Source organism: Sander vitreus, chromosome 7 (genome assembly GCF_031162955.1).
Source record: "Sander vitreus isolate 19-12246 chromosome 7, sanVit1, whole genome shotgun sequence".
NCBI lineage: Eukaryota > Metazoa > Chordata > Actinopteri > Perciformes > Percidae > Sander > Sander vitreus.
The window spans coordinates 16,039,742-16,056,312 of NC_135861.1; the positions used below are offsets into that span (position 1 = coordinate 16,039,742).

Genomic DNA, 16,571 nt, shown 5'->3' on the forward strand with positions numbered 1-16,571 from the left:
TGGAATCTGTCTGTGTTTTACAGCCCAATATGTCTTGTTGTCATCATACAGCTCTGATTTATGGGGATTGTGTCTGCATGCTGAGGAGAAAATGGTTTGCATTGCTGTTAGCGTTTCATTTCCATTAACAACAATATTTGACCAAGTGCACTTTCTCTTTTTATTCATAGTATAAGAAGCACAGTGTAATTTTACACTAATCTTTCAAGTGAATGTTGTAAAATAATAATGCTTAGAATAAATGGTGAACTTTGTTGCAATACCAGTTTGACCAAAACAAATTGGTATCAGTTTGGCTAAAAGAAATTAATTTCCCCCAGATTACTACAGTATTTATTCTGCAGTAGGATGGATAAAAATATTTCTTCTCCAAATTGGTAATTGTTGAGTTTGATGCTGGTGCTAAAGACTACAGGTGAAGTCATTAAAAAAGTTAAATCAGGCTACTGTAAAAAAATATATATATACAGGGGCGGGAAACATAACTTTTATATAGGTGTGTAACATGATATTATAAATAGCATGCTGATAAATGAAGCAGAATTGCGTTCAGTTTCAGAACCCTTTTTGTAAATATATGGATTGAGTTTATAACTTTTTAAAGTTTCCATATGCTACTTCTTTGTTGTTTCAAACTGGGCTAGCACTTGGTTGGTAACAAATTCACTTTAATTTAGCAAATAAAACATGATTCATAGAAGTGTTGTATTCAGTTATCTTTTAGTAAGGTCTTAATCCTTTTCCAGTGTGGGGGGCCAGAGTTAGATGGCTTTCCACCTTTGTATTATGCCTGGAGTATAATGTAGAAAAAAAAATAATCGTGACAGAAATACTATTTTATAATATTCCAAAACTTTACAGTGAAAGCTTCACACATAATTCCATTATGTGGAGAAATGAGGGCTGAAATATGCTGAGATTTCAGATTGTGTAGCCTTCATATGTACGGAACTCAAATTTTTGTGCCATGCCACTGATTTGTAGTGAATAAAACTTCAATACAGGAAGAAAGAAACAGTTAAGAATGAAAGTTTAAGGCAATGAACTCTCTTCAACCCTTCTAAAAGAACTGCAATGCGAACATGAAGGATGAAGCATTGACACCGAACACCTCGAGATATTTGATGATAGTGTTGGTAATTATCATCAACAATGTCAGAGTGACAGCCATCTATACACAGCAAACAGACAAAAGCTGAGTCACTATCTTTCTCACAAGATTCTGAGACGGTTAGAACGTGAACTCATCAGCAGATGGTGTTGTAACCCAGGATTTCTAGCATGACTTTCACACGTGATATTCTAGACTTAGACATGTAGCAGCAATTTAGAACAACTTATGTTAAATCAACCAAGGAGGGAAGTGATATTATAAGTTACCAATCGATGAAATGTAGTACAGGACAGCTGGTTAATGATGATCATGCCCAGATAGAGTAAGAACATAGATCTCTGTAGGAAATAGAGCACACGCTGAATCTGAATGATTGGCACATGGAGGCAGTTATGAGTAACTTGAACAAATTGATGTACAGTGACTCATAAAAAAGCATGTGTGGACTAAAGAGATGTGGGACATGTCACAGGTACCCTGTTCTCCTATGTGTTGGTTTATCACTGACCTCTCCGAATCATATAAATTTGCTAGTTGTGCAGAGTCAACACAACATCCCAGCTTAGCGTTGCCATGGACAAAAGTATGTGAACACTCCAAACATTACACCCATGTTAATGTTAAACATCTCATTCCAAACACATGGGCATTACAGCCTTCATTCTTCTAAGGTCTTCCAAATGATTTTGGAACCTGACTGCAGAGATTTGCTCCATTCAACCACAAGAGCCCGAATGAGGTCGGGCATTGTTGCTAAGCGATAACGCCTAGCTCACAGTCAGCGTTCCAGTTCGTCCCAAAGGTGTTGGATGGGGTTGAACTCAGTGATCTGTGCAGTTTTCTTCCACACCAAAATGGGAAGAAAAGCATTTGATAGATCTGGCTTTGTGCATGAGGGCACTGTCATGTTGAAACAGGAAAGTGACCTCTATAAAGTGTTGCCATAGAAGCACATTAATGTCAAAAATGTTAGTGTATGCTTTATCATTGATATTTATCTTAATTGGAACTTAAAAGGGCCTAAATCAAACAGTACCACATATACAGCACCAGACCAAAAGTACACACCTTTGTACTGTGTAACACCTAGCAGGACACACTAAAAGGATAATTTCACCCAAATTACAAACATATGGCCTATACATGTAAATTCATATATATATATATATATATATATATATATATATATATATATATATATATATATATATATATATATATATATATATATATATATATATATATATATATATATATATACATATATACATATATATATATATATACATATATATATATATATATATTTTTTTTCTATTGTCCTCCAAACAATACAACAATATAGGTTGTTTATTCCTAACCTCTAATACATGTGGCCGTTTTTTGTGGGAAGACAGTCTCTTTTTAATACTTGTAGTTCCAATAAAAACTGTTCACAGTGATGTCTGGGTTAGCAGAAATCTCAGAGACAGATATCTCAAAATCTGGCCAGATATAACCAAAACTAGATGCATTCCACTCGAGGAAAGTGCACAATACGATTTTGTTCGTGATTAGGGTACAGACCCTTTTTAAAACAGACCCTTTAAATAGCAATTTTAAAGAGACACAAAAGTCATCACTGTATGTTATTTCGGGTTTACATTGGACTGAATCTTCCACAGCATCACACAACCTGAATGTACAGACATGCCACTTCTGCCCTCTGTTGGTAGTGTTATCAGTCACCGAGGAGAAATAAAAACACCACACACAAAAATGTTACTTAAATGTTGTTTGTGTTTTATTCACCCCCTCTTTCAAATGTGCTATAGACAAAAGATGCACCCTGTACACATCATCATCAGACAGTTGAATATCATTTATCTTGCTGACTTGTCAGAAACCACATGAAATGTTGACATCATCATCAGACCAGATAACTTTTTAGGATTGGAGGTGGGTACAGCATAACGTTTAGTGCATTTATTGCATTGTAAAGCAGACATATAAATGATAGTAGTGCAATTATACCCCATCATAACTGAGGAGATACTGTACCTTGATAGTCTCAGCTAGTGTCTCGTCAATGCTAGACTTTGTATTGCATACAGAATTTAGGCAAGTGAAACGCAATAGGAAATTATAATTGTAAAAAATTGTGCTTTGGAAGTCCAAAGAATAATTCACCTTTCGTAGAAATGTCCTGCAATACAATTTAAGCAAATAGAAGGAGCTGCTATCTATTTTTTTAATCAAAAGAAGGTAATGTGCTCTCTGTGTTTTATCAAGTAGAAGTTATATATCTCAAACATGGTCCTTCAGAAATGAATGTGGGTGTCAGTGGAAGCAAACTTTACGGTGGTCCTAAATAACTGTAGTGCATCATTCTAAAAAGAGAGGAAAATACGTATCAATACATGCTTTCTGAGGCATTGAGTATAGAATTGTGTACTGTCACTAAAACCATTCTACCTGTCTGCATTTGTTGTTCTGTGCAATTTCATAATAATAATAATAATAATAATAATATCTGCATATTGAATATACAGCATGTACAATTAAGCCTTGATACATGTGACTGGTTATGCAGCTCATGTTGATTTACAATGAAGAATGAATGGCTCATGTGAGGATGGTCCTAAAAAGCCCTTCTGATGAAACAGGAATACATATGTCATGCACATACATTTGATTATTTACATTAGTGGTATGTTAGCTGAATTCTATAGTTTTATATGTTAAAAGCAGATGCATTAATGTAAAGAACCTTAGTGAATTATTGAGATGCATTCATTTATACTGTAAGATATGAAATAGAGGCCAATAGATGATTGAATAAACACAAAAGAGACAATTGGTGGCTATGTAACATTTGAATGAAGCATTTGTTATATGCAGAAAAGACATTTAACTAGTGCTATGACTGGTATATGATATATGATATAAGAATAACATAACCATACCACCAGAGGTCCCCCTTCATATACTTATAGACCTGCTGTACATGCTTATTTTAGCTGTTAATGCCAAACGATTATGAGATAATAATTCTGAAGCTCCACTGATGTCTATACAGTCCAGCACTTCTTCAGTTACCACTACACCACTAAGTGTGAGATGTAAATGACACAAGTGATGTGGTAAAATAAAAAAATCACAGTCATGTTCCTGCCTGTGTAATTTGTGGTGCTGTGTTTATTTTAGTGCTAATATCACCAAGAATTACATTCAGCACACATGCTGAGGCAACATTTAACTGTGTTATTAATCAATAAAAATGTTATGTTTTACAGTCCATTGAAGACCAAGTCACGTTGTGTTTGTTCAATCTCTCACAATTTATCATTTTTTTCTCCTTTTAAACAAATAAACAAGAAACTATAAACAGCCAATGTTAATTATTAATTTTTTTAAAAACATAATTTACAACATCTGGTTATAAGAGTACGGTTTCTCCAATAAAGGAGTCATAAAGCCTGACACTGGAGCAATGCATATGTCCTTTTTGGAGTAACCTACACATGTGTGAAATATCAGTGAATCTCCTGATATCTGGTTATGCTACAAATGATATCTCTGAGTTTGTCAAATTGTGTCAGAAAGAATATTTTTTAATTTATTTCTTTTGGATAAATAGTTTTCTTCATTTTAGTTTAAGGTTATGGGATTTGCTACCAACCATCTGCAAACAAACTACAGTTATTGTAAATAATCCTTCCTAAGACAATGGACCAGCGTTTATACATTCACAGCTGTGACAAAAGATGCATATAGACTGTTGATGTGCAAGTCTGTGCTTGTCATGCATGAGTTTTGCATCACTGTTGCATACTTATGTGATCAGCTATACTTAGAGCCAAGATATGAATTATAGATAGTAGTATAGATACTTACTGTAAAAAAAATAATTGGAAATAAAGAATAATTAAAAAAGGCTACTGGATAAACAAGAAGAGAAAACAGGTGATAAAGGAAGAGGAAAGTTTCCCTTGGGTGTCCCAACACAGGTGAGACGATGTTGACTCTGCTAGAAACAATTGTGCCTTTGAGGAAACATTTGGTTAAAGTGGAATGCCAGCTCACAGAGAGCTGTAGAGATGGAGGACATACACACTTGGTTTTCTGTCACTCTCTGCATTCTTTGGCCAGAGGGGGAATACAGGTTTATCAGAGAGGAAACACTGCGAACCCGACAATGGAAAGCTACTCATGTTTGTATTTCGTGTTATACTGATAGCGTTGCTATGCTACAATTCTGTATGCTAACATACTCTGCCTTCACAGGTGTGTAATTTGTCTACAATGAGAGCTGAATTAGCCTATGTGTGTCTGGGATAGCCACTTCTGTAGGTCTGATCACACATGGGCTGGCTCAGCATTGCCAGGTGGGGGATGTGACTTCCAGTGTGAAAGCAGATAGTTGGGATCAAGGTCAGGGTGGGAGGAAGGGTGTGGGAAGGTGGCGTGCAGTGACTGCACTGCTGTACTGGTTTTTGTTAGCAGTAGGCGTGCAGCTGTAGAAAGCGGCCCTGAGTTGTCACGTGGCGGTGGGAGCAGGGAGCTCTTCCCGAGGGGGCAGCAGTGAGGTGGAGAGGCTCCTCTCTCGAATCCTCCTCCTCTTCTTGCTCCTCTCCCTGGTTTTGTGTCTCCTCTTCCTCCAGCTCACCAGCCTCTTTCTCTCCCGAGGGACTCTGCTCTTGTTCTCTTCTTCGCCCCAGGTGTAGCCAGAGAAGGTGGTGGCTGGCTTTGGAGAGATGAGAGCTGCTGCTGCCCCCTGGTGGCGCCCTGGTCCCTGTGCTCTATGCCCTCCTAGTCTGACCCCAGCCGACAGCACAGGCGTCCTGCAGTAGAGCAGTGGGAACAGTTCATGAAAAAACAGTACCATAAACGAGTAGCAAAAGACTAAAGCTCGCCAAGGTAAGAAAGAGAAACACATTTCTTCTCACCTATGTCTGTGGTAGTGATCATTCTATCAACTCTTGAGTCTCAGAAAACTAGTGAATAGACATAGGAGGCAGAAAAGTGGTGATAAATAATGCAGCCAAAATGTTAATAAAAGCATCAGTTGTGTGTTTGTCTTACCTGCTGGCTGGAGTCAGCTGAGGGTGGGGTGACCACACTTTGGTCCAGTAATGGGTTAACAGGGGCAGAACAGGGGAGATGCGTAGCACGCCAGTAAATGTCCAGGTACTCTGCAAGATGTTCACATGCATCCTCCAGCTGATTCTCATCCAGGATGACATCAAACATCTCCTAATAAGTCAAAGATAGGAACATGAGCGATGAGAAAGAACTGTATGAATTTGAACTATTTTTCATTTTAAGGCAGAGTGACATACAGGTGGACACTGTGCTAGCTTGTCTCCCGCCATCATTTGGACGTTGAGGTGTTTGCTTTGTGACTTCCCTCGAGATTTAATCAGCCTCTGAAGGACCTGTGAGATGAGCCAGACAAAAAAAAAGCCAAATACAAGTGATGAAGGTTATCAAATGCACGGATCTAATTCAATTTCTAATCATTTTCTTCTTTTATTTAGTCATATCAAGCGAGTGCATCATGGCATATCATCTGAAATCTGAACATCTTTCTTTTTTCAACCTCCTTTTAATGTGGCCATTTCAAGTCCTCTTTAGCTTGTGTGGTCAGTGCAACACTACATCAGCATTAGTCATAAATAAAATAAAAAAAATAAAATAAAAAAAACACCTGCCTGGAAATTTAAGCAACATATGTTGCAAATCATTGTAATTAGAACTGCATCAAATGATACATTTTCAACCATTCATCATTAAATCTATAAAATACAGAAAAATGCTCATCACAAGTTCTGAGAGTTCAAGGTGACATCTTCAAATATCTTGTTTTGTCTGACCAAGAGTACAAAACCCAAACACATTCAGATTACAGTGACCAAGCAGCAAATCCTCACATTGGAGAAACTGGAACCAGCAAATGGTTGATTTTTATTTTACTTTTGACTTGAATAAAAAACAAAATAATGATCTGTTGTCAAAATAGTTGCTGGTTTTGCATCAATCAACTAACCAATTATTCCACTGTTTCAGCTCTATTTTTAATAATAATTAACAACTACACCTAGGCAAGAATGTCTTTGTAAAGTTTATGTGGGCCTACTTTTGGCGAGGAGACTTTGACGTATACGATGATGGGAGCCAGAGAGGTTTTAAGGAGCTGTGCTGGGTGATTGATGGTGTCTGCGTCCAGGACGACCAGCTGGAGGGACTTGGCCAGCTCAAAGATCCTCTCGATCTCACTCTGGACCTCAGCTGTCAACCAGCCAAAGAAAGACGGTGGAGTTGTATGAGACATGCTTAACAGAGCAACATCACTTACTTATGTTTTGTACAGACTTAACGTTAACGAGAGAGGATGCATCTATTCTAAGCAGGTATTAATCTTATTAAGAATAAAAAAAGATTAAAGACTACTTTCTCATCACTCACCCAGACTGGAGCGTGTGTTGGATCTCTCCATTATGGCCTTCTTGTTCAGCACCGAGCGCTTCGCCAGTGACAGATCAGCAGTCACCCGTGTAATAGAGATCCTACAGAAGAAGCGTCTTATCACATCACATCCACAACTGTGATGATGAGATGAACTTATACTCTCTTGCAGCTAAAAATAAATCGTCATCACCATGTGTCCTATCGACCATGAAACGTGATAGGCAGAATCCCACGAACAGCTCTGTAGCTCGGTCACAGTGTTACTGTACACTGAGCTGCAGCTGCAGAAGAGCAACACAGACAGCCGTACCCACCTGCCATCAAATCTGTGCTTTAGGAAGTCAAACAAGGCTTTCTGCATCATGTCTGTTACCTAGGTGACAGATAGGAGGAAGGAGTGGAGAGAAGTTAGGAGAGACTGGTGTTATGAAATATACACCTGTGCACACACACTTACCCAACATTATTACTTATATTTCTCACTCACTTTTGATTTTGGTAACACTTTAGTTTAAGCCCTCTTGTTTAACATTTATAAGCCCTTTACCAGCCTCCACTTAAAGGTACCTGTTAGACAGAACTTATCTTTGTGAGATTAACATGATTTTTTTTTTACAAGAAAGACCTGTTATATAGTTAACACACAGTCACATGAGAACACACACAATTAGGCAAAATATAATAGGAAAGTAACATTATAGTAACAGTATCCTTTCATTGTTAAAACAATTACATTCATCATGGAGGAAGATGGTATTACCACCAGCAAAGACAGTCAGCACAAATAGAAATGAGCAATATTAAAGTCCACAATGAAGGGGAAAAGTGTATTTGTTCTCACATTAAATCTCAGTTTAAACGTGGATGTACCAGCAGAATTTGTGACATCACAACTAGTCTGGAGCCAGTCATAGTCCAATATGTAAACTTACAGTACTAGCTGTGAAGTGAAAACATGAAGCCTCCAGTGCACATACAGTGACTTGTGTGAGTGACTTTTCAGTGTAGTTAAACTTTAGAAATTAACAATATTAGCATATTTATAGTCCAGATTTTTGAATAGGGTAGTAGATGTAATTTGAAGATTTTAAAGCAGGAAATTTCTTTTTGTGTGGAAAAACCATATTAGATGAGCAGAGTTTATTTATATATGTCTTCACACATATGTGGAGGGGATCTTTAAGAATGCTATGGAAAGAGATGCTGTGTTTGCATTTGCACTGTGAGGATGAAGTGAAGCAGTCTATTTTCAAACACTCCTGAAAAATGGATGGCCTTTAGAATAGGGGATGAGGCGCACAGTGGTGTTGCTCTTCCACGATGTAACAGAGAGATGGAGGAAGAGCAATGAGAGGGGGGAAAAGTGCAGAAGAGGGAGAGACAGAGAGAGAGAAAGAGAGAGACAGAGAGAGAGAAAGCGAGAGACATAGAGAACAATGGTGAGCAACTGAAAATTATACCATGCACAAGAAAGACAAATCAGAGAAAAAGAGAACAAGAGGGGAAGAGAGAGGGAGACAGGCTGGTGTTCACCACTGGAGCAATACCAAAGCACATCACCAGAGCTCTGCATAAATATTTCACACATACACAAAACAAACGGCTTGGCACACCGCCTGCACAGTCACAGAGGAGAGAGCAAGGCAGAGAGAAAATGTTGAAGCACAGAGACATTCTGTTTAATCACACGCTTTACATTTAGCGAATTGTAATAATCTGCAGATTCATTAAAAATGTACATATTCTAAGATGAATCAAGTTTAACCTTGATGTGTTTTCGTACATCTTATCCAATATGTGTTACAGAGAGTTCAGTATAGGAGAATATAACAAACAGTAGCTAATATAAAACGGCATGCATGCAGTTCTGTATCACTCAAAATGGATATAAGATTCCTGTTGTGTGTGCTATAATTTCATCAGGATGTGACTGCGGTGTTTAGTATCAGTGGTAATGGGATAATGGAGGCGAGATTGTTTCCCTTTAGATCAAACCAGACAAGCCCATACTGGATCAGAGAATACAGTGCAGATTAACAATTAACAAACAATGGCAGACTGAGCTCAAACACTCAAATATGTCACATATATGGCTGGTATTAACAGTAATCAAAGTGTATAAAAAAGTATAAATACAAATCTTAAATTTCAACGCTAACATGCTGATGTTTAGAAGGTGTAATTTCTACCATGTTCACCAACTTAGTTTAGTTTGTTAGCATGCTAAAATATGCTAATTAACACTAATCACAAAGTAAGCTGAGGCTGATGGAATGGCATTAGTTTCGCAGGTACTGTATTTGCTCTTAAACCAAAGTATTAGACATATTGAAATTTTGACCTGATAACGAGGCTCGAGTAAAAGTCAGGGAACAAGCATGTGTGTACCAAATTTCATAGAAATCAATCCTTAAGTTGTCGAAACATTTCATTTAAACCCATAATTTCATTTGCGGCGCTAGAGGAAAAGTCAGAGGATCACCAAAGTTAGTAGGATTCACCCTCTGAATGCCTGTGTAAAATATCATGGCAATCTATCCAATAGATGTTGAGATATTTCAGTTAGGATCAAAGTGGTTGACAGACTGGCATTGCCATCCCTATGTTATGCTAAAACGCGAGCATAGCTAAAAAGTAATCAATTCAGTGGTATGAAGTGTTCTGCAGTAAGAAAATAAATAGTCATATCTCAGATGTTATAAGCTCCAAATGTTTGGTATTTTTACTTGATAATTGACTTATGTATGTATGATAATAAAAAATAATCTAATTTTGGCACCCCCCCAATAGTAAAAGAGACACTGTAACTGACAGCAATAGGCTCCAGTGTTCTAGCTGATCCATCCAGTTAGTAATTACTCTAAAAACAAGACAAGACGTGAATAAGTAGAACCCAAGTATACTAGCTGAAAAGCATTACTGATGGTTGTCTTACCTCATAGCCTTTCAGCGAAGGGCCCACCAGCACTACTGGCCGCATAGAAGGGACCACATCATATGGAGGAACATGCTCAGTCTGCACAGGCCACAAGCGCAGACAGGGTTTGGAGGTGGAAAACATACAAAATGTTGCAGTGAATTTACTGTAAGAACACACACATTTAGCTGACATGTAGTAGCCGCTCTGTGTGTCACTAGCAATGTAAAGAGCTATAAAAATGCACTGAAATGCATTAAGTGTAGCAGTATAATTGAGGGTGTTCTTAAATAATTAAGGGGGAATAGGGAAGAGGCCCAATGAAAAACATACCTGTTTCTGCTTCTGTTTGGCTTTCAGAATAGACAGAAGGAACATTAAACAAGGACGATAAAAGCTAATACGTGGTAATAAGTAATTTCTTCAGAAGAAAATATTTGAGTTTAAAGGCTCCGTAAGACAAAGAAAACATGCATGCCATGCTGTTCTGAAGGAAAGTGCATTTACATTGTGGCTCTTCAAGAAAGTAACTTTTTTTGTTAGTGTGTAAATTTTGGAGGGCTGATCACAATTGAGTGGTCATCTCACTTAATTATTAAACTGTTTCCTAACACACACATTTCTTCTAAAAGAAACCATTTTAGCCCAGGAATGTATTTAAATCTGACGCTGTGAGAGCATGCAGTCCCAGTAGAGGCAGAGCAGACAGACAGAGCAGCAGGACTCCTCCAGTCCCACTTACCTGCAGATGGCGGGGTGGACCTCCAGCCTCCAGATGAAGCGTTCCCTCCTTTCCTGTGGAGCAACATAATGCAAAGCTTCATTATGCGAGAATCCCTTCAGGATGCAATTTTTGAAACTGACTTCCAAAACAGAGCAACATGAGCAAGAACTAGTTACGTCAATAACAAAAAAGTTTTCAAAGTGTGAGACAGGAAGCTAGCGGAATTAGAGCAACACAGACAGACAGAAAGACAGAGACAAGTAGAGTGAACAGATCTCTCGGAGCTGGGTGACCTTGCTGCTGCTTTCTGCTCTTGTTTTATCCTCATGGCTTCCAGTTTAACTGGGCTCGGGATGAATGTGATGTCTGCCCCTTCTTTCACTAGTCGACCAATCCACCAATCATTGTTGTATTTCTGCACGACAGTGAAACACACCTTTTTGACTCAGGAGTTATGCTGCAAAATGTGTTGACATCATGTTCAAAAGTCTTTATTTGCATACGACGTGCTAATCCTAATGCTGAAGGTCTCTAACCTCTTTTATGTGCAGGAAGTCTTTGGTTTCGAAGTTAATCGCAGCACCTTGGACTGGGCAATCTTCATCAAGGGCCCCACAGTAACTCACATTGGTTTTCACTGCAAATGCTACCAGTTTGGACTGTTGACAGACAAAGAAATTAAAAAAATATAAATGAGATATATGACTACAGTATATTCAGTAACATTGCCTTTACTAACCTAAATCTTTAGTCCGAAGGTTAATTTTGGTTCTATAGACAAGTGAAGCTGAGTCAATTTTATCTGAATAGCCCAATATTACAAATCACAAATTTTCTCTGAAGGGTCTATAGATCTTTATGAATTTAAAGTGCTCATATTATGCAAATTTTTAGGTTCATAATTGTATTGCAAGGTTGTACCAGAATATGTTTATGTGGTTTAATTTTCAAAAAACACCATATTTTTGTTGTACTGCACATTGCTGCAGCTCCTCTTTTCACCCTGTGTGTTGAGCTCTCTGTTTTAGCTACAGAGTGAGGCATCGCACTTCTGTTCCATCTTTGTTGGAAGTCGCACATGCTCAGTAGCTAGGTAAGCACTACTAGCTAATCAGTTGCAGAGTATGAGGGAGTGCCACGCTAGCAGCTAGGCGAGCATTATAACGTGTTACAAAGTAATGAGCGTTCATCACAGAAGTAAAGGCGGGACTACAATAGAGCTGTTTGGAGCAGTTTGTGAACAGTGAACAAGTCCCTTTGGGGTGGACTTTGGGCTTTTTCACTTTGTAAACCTATAATACAATATAATATAATAATAAAAAAGATATATAACACAATAAAGAAAAGGGAAAAAGCCAAAAAGCATAATATGAGCACTTAAAATGAAATCGGTCTATTGGCAAGCAACCTCTGATGACTCAGCTGTTTACATACTGCTTCTCAGGAACTAAAGATGAATTTAAGGAAAAGCATCGACCTTTGACCCTTAGGCTCTCACCTTGGCTCTCTCTAGCTGCAGCTGAGCCTGGCGCTCGGCTTCACGCCGAGACGCCTCCTGGTCCTCCTCCAGGGACAGGTCGGAATCCGAGGGTCGACTAGTGTAGGAATCGGCTGAACCCTGAAAGAAAGGAGGAGAGGAGATAAATAACTGTTACAGCCCAGGCAGAGAGGAGATAAATCCACCACAATACCATACCTAACACCACGTAGCAGCTGTTGCTACTTGGTCAAAAATACTAATGATTAAGTAACTGTATAAATATCTCTGATGCACCTCCAAACAGATAACCTACATCTCCCTCTGTGTCTGCCATGTTGTTCTCCTTGTTCAACCTGTCTCTGAATCTGCCTATCCTTTCCTGAAACTGTGTGATCCAGCCTGCAAGGACCGGTGAGTTCCTGCAGCTTTCCAAAGCAGCCATCTCAGGGGAACATGTGCATGAGTACTGCAACAACACCAACAACCAGCACAGTGCTTGTAGTCTATTTATCCACTCAGCCAGGCACACCAGATGTTGGTAAACGCCCAGAGTCTTCAACAAGGTATATAATGCAACAAAATTTGTACACCCATTTTCTAAAATCCAGATTAGTCTGAATCAACAAAGGATGTTGTAGCAGAGAAATCAATGCTAATTATATGTTTTGAGTTTGAAGTTTGTGTTCTGAATTTGTATCAATTAATTAAAGGGGTGATAGAATGATTATATAGGGTATTTTACACTGTTCCTTAAGGTCTCCTAATAGGGTATGTAACATTGGTTGGGCTGAAAATTGCCCGAATGCTATTTTATTAGGCCCTTAACTACCCTGTGAATATGGCTCCATTTGGAACAAGAGCTTTTCTTCCAAATATGGTATGCTCATGAATATTTAGATGAGCTGTGCACTGATTGGTTTGAGCGAACCCCATAGAAACACATTGGAGACGAGACAGCAGGTCTCATATTTCAGACACTGCAAAGGTATACATTTGTTTGTCGGGCTATTTCGTTATTAAATTCACTTCTGAGACTTTTTTAAGCGAGAAATCAACTATATAAAGCTCAAATATGGGCCGTTTTACGAAAATTGATCGCTAATTGCAAATTTAGTAAGACGTGTCGGACTTTAGGAGCTCTACACAGTCTGACGAGAAAGCGGAAACCTCCATACCCAGTTAAAGTCACCGTTTCTCGGTTACTGGACGACCGGGGCTCGGGGCTCCGCAGAGCTCCAAAGCTGCAAGCTAGGCTATGTGTCCCATTTAATCCTATGGGAAAAAATAGTTGCTACGCTTTCGGCATAACTTTCGTATATTTACAGTTTGAATTTCGTCACGCCACTTACATTACATGTACCCCAAGGTCTTATTAAGCTAACAATGGTGTCCGATTTGAATTTAATGATTTTTTGTGAACATTAGGGGTTTTGTTAGCTGCTACTGTCCCTCCAATCCTATGTTTACAGATCGCGGCTAGTTAGCTTCACTTTCGGCATAATTAAAGTATATTTACAGTTTGAATTTTGTCACGCCACTTATATATCATCTACCCCCAAGGTCTTATGAAGCTAACTATGGTGTCCGATTTCAATTTAATGCATTTTTGTGAACATTAGGAATTTCGTTAGCTGCTACTGTCCCTTCAATCCTATGAATCGCGGCTAGCTGAAGGCCCTGGAGCTCCATCAGGGCCTCGGCATTTTGTAGTCCAAAGTAGTGACTTTGCGTGGGTATGGAGCGCCGCGGGCTTCCCTTCGTGACGGAGATCCAGCTAGCTCACAGCGAGCCGGAGTCTATGAAGTAGGACACTGCAACACACAGTCGGACAAAATTTGCAATTAGCCATCAATTTTCATAAAACGGCACATATTTGACCTCTACATAGTTGATTTATCGCATAAAAAAGTCTCAGAAGTGAACTTAGCAATTCAATAGCGGACCTCTGGAGATCTGCATGACCTAGCTAGATTCAGAAGACTAAGCTGACCTCAGGTCAGTGGTGTAGCCTATGCAAATGTTGGGGCATGACAAAGACTAGGATTTGGGATGCTTCCAGCTTTGTTGAGATTTGCCCGTTTTCAGCGGCAGTTTCAAAATGTGAGATTTGCAGAGGAAAGGGGTATCAATGGGATTTTGAGCTTCTATGTATGTCCTATTTACCCACCAAACTGTCGTTATTCAACTATAACAAGGTAAAATCGGTTTTGCATTCTATCACCCCTTTAACATGCTGTGATTTATGTCAGAATTACAAATTGAAATTTAACACATTTTTAAATTCAATAAAAACCCATTTCAAAATGTCTGTCATATGTGAGTGGACATTTGTAACGTACTGGAGGGTATGATTCATAATTAAACTAAATAGGTTTGTGGCAACAACCTGGCATTTAAGAATGACAATTGATTGCAGCCATAATCCAACTGCCTTTCACTCAGTGGACACACTATTGTACAATTTAATACTATTGGAACATTTTTAATTGACATTTAAATTTGGAAAGAACACATTTTCAAAAAAGCAAACACAAACTGAATATTCCAAAATTCAGACACAAATCACAACGCTCACTTAAACATACAAATTCACATACAACATATAATTCAAATTGAATTAATAATTGTAATTAAGTTTGTAATTTAAATGTCAATTACCAAATAACAAGAACATCACATTTCTGAACAACATAAAACAAACAAAAAAGCAGTCTCTTTTTTATGACTGTAAAAGAAAATAATAAAAACTCATTGGACCACAAGTACAGTACAGACAGATACAGAACCTGCCGCCCTCTTTACACTTAATACTCATGTAAACTTCTAGGCTGATAAAACTCTTGCGAAGCTCTCACTCCATTAGCACCCTGCTCTTCCCCGGTGGCTGCAGTCCCAGCTGGGTGCCGGGCTGGAAGCCTCCTCACATACCAGACAGGAGCATCCACATAATATAAAGATAGCTCAATAACAACATCATCTTTCTTTTACCTTGTTTTTTCTACCTCTCCTCCTCCCTCTTCTCTTCCCCCCTCCCCACCATTCACATCCCTTCTTTGCTTTTTCCCATGCACAAAAAAATGTTTTAGCTGAATCCAGCGCAGAGTTTGTGGATATCATTTAAATATCAAAGCAGAAGAAACAAAACCTAATTACAGTAAAGCAAACGGAGATCTGCAGATGGATGAAGAGGATTTATATTCTGAAGTACGGACCGTTACTCTTTAGCACAAAATATGTATACATTGTCTCACTGTATACTGATCGCACTTTTATAAGGTTGCACATTGATATTTTGATTTGATGAAGAGGGCCTAGAGTGAAAATGTCTGTAATGACAAATAAGGGAAAACTAAAGTTAAACATTACAGTTAAAGCAGTCATTTTGTTTTTGTTACTGTCCAGATCCCAACGCCTTTGGTTAAAGCATCACACCATTTTGCCTTATACTGCATGGATTCCCAACGAGCTTTGAGAGGGCAAAATGCTCAGATTGTCTTTGCTGTCTGGTTTTCGGCTTTTGAGTTGCGCAAAACCTGCAGAAATGTCAATGTCAGATGCAAAGAATCCAAAATTAAGATAACATATTTACATGTTGGAACCAGAATGTTCTCAAAACCATTATAGCCTCCACTACTGACAACAGTGTAGGCATTGGCAGACAAATATTGTACTGTATTTTAGGATGATTACATCACTTGATATGCACATAATATTTTGTCACCAGCAGTAGTGTGTTGCTCCCTGTTCCCCACTACTGACATTACATTCCAGATGTTTAAAGACACTTCTTAAAGATTAACTGTCTCAGCTTTCAGTACAAAGAGTGACAGAAAAGTCGTCAATGTAATTAAATCACTGTGAAATGTGTAAAAGATTTCTTTCAATT

General features: G+C 38.4%; 1 protein-coding gene across 1 annotated transcript; it reads right to left on the minus strand.

Moving 5' to 3' along the window:
* Positions 1-2,889: 2,889 nt before the first annotated feature.
* On the minus strand, positions 2,890-13,127 carry cacnb3b (calcium channel, voltage-dependent, beta 3b). Its single transcript, XM_078253868.1, has 14 exons — positions 12,999-13,127; positions 12,704-12,823; positions 11,742-11,864; positions 11,499-11,620; positions 11,224-11,276; positions 10,815-10,834; positions 10,500-10,580; positions 7,879-7,937; positions 7,562-7,662; positions 7,233-7,384; positions 6,436-6,531; positions 6,179-6,349; positions 6,043-6,090; positions 2,890-5,937 (listed from the first exon to the last, which is right to left on the minus strand). The coding sequence occupies exons 1-13, from the start codon at positions 13,125-13,127 to the stop codon at positions 6,061-6,063; spliced, it is 1,257 nt and encodes a 418-aa protein (XP_078109994.1). The 3' UTR covers positions 2,890-5,937; positions 6,043-6,060.
* Between the last annotated feature and the right edge of the window lie 3,444 nt (positions 13,128-16,571).

Excerpts from the sequence above, each read along its gene's own strand:
- cacnb3b (XM_078253868.1), bottom strand. The coding sequence starts at position 13,127 with ATGGCTGCTTTGGAAAGCTGCAGGAACTCACCGGTCCTTGCAGGCTGG. Across the intron at positions 11,865-12,703 it reads TGCAGCTAGAGAGAGCCAAG|TCCAAACTGGTAGCATTTGC; the intron begins GTGAGAGCCTAA and ends GTCTGTCAACAG. Across the intron at positions 6,532-7,232 it reads TCAAAGTCTCCTCGCCAAAA|GTCCTTCAGAGGCTGATTAA; the intron begins GTAGGCCCACAT and ends CTCATCTCACAG.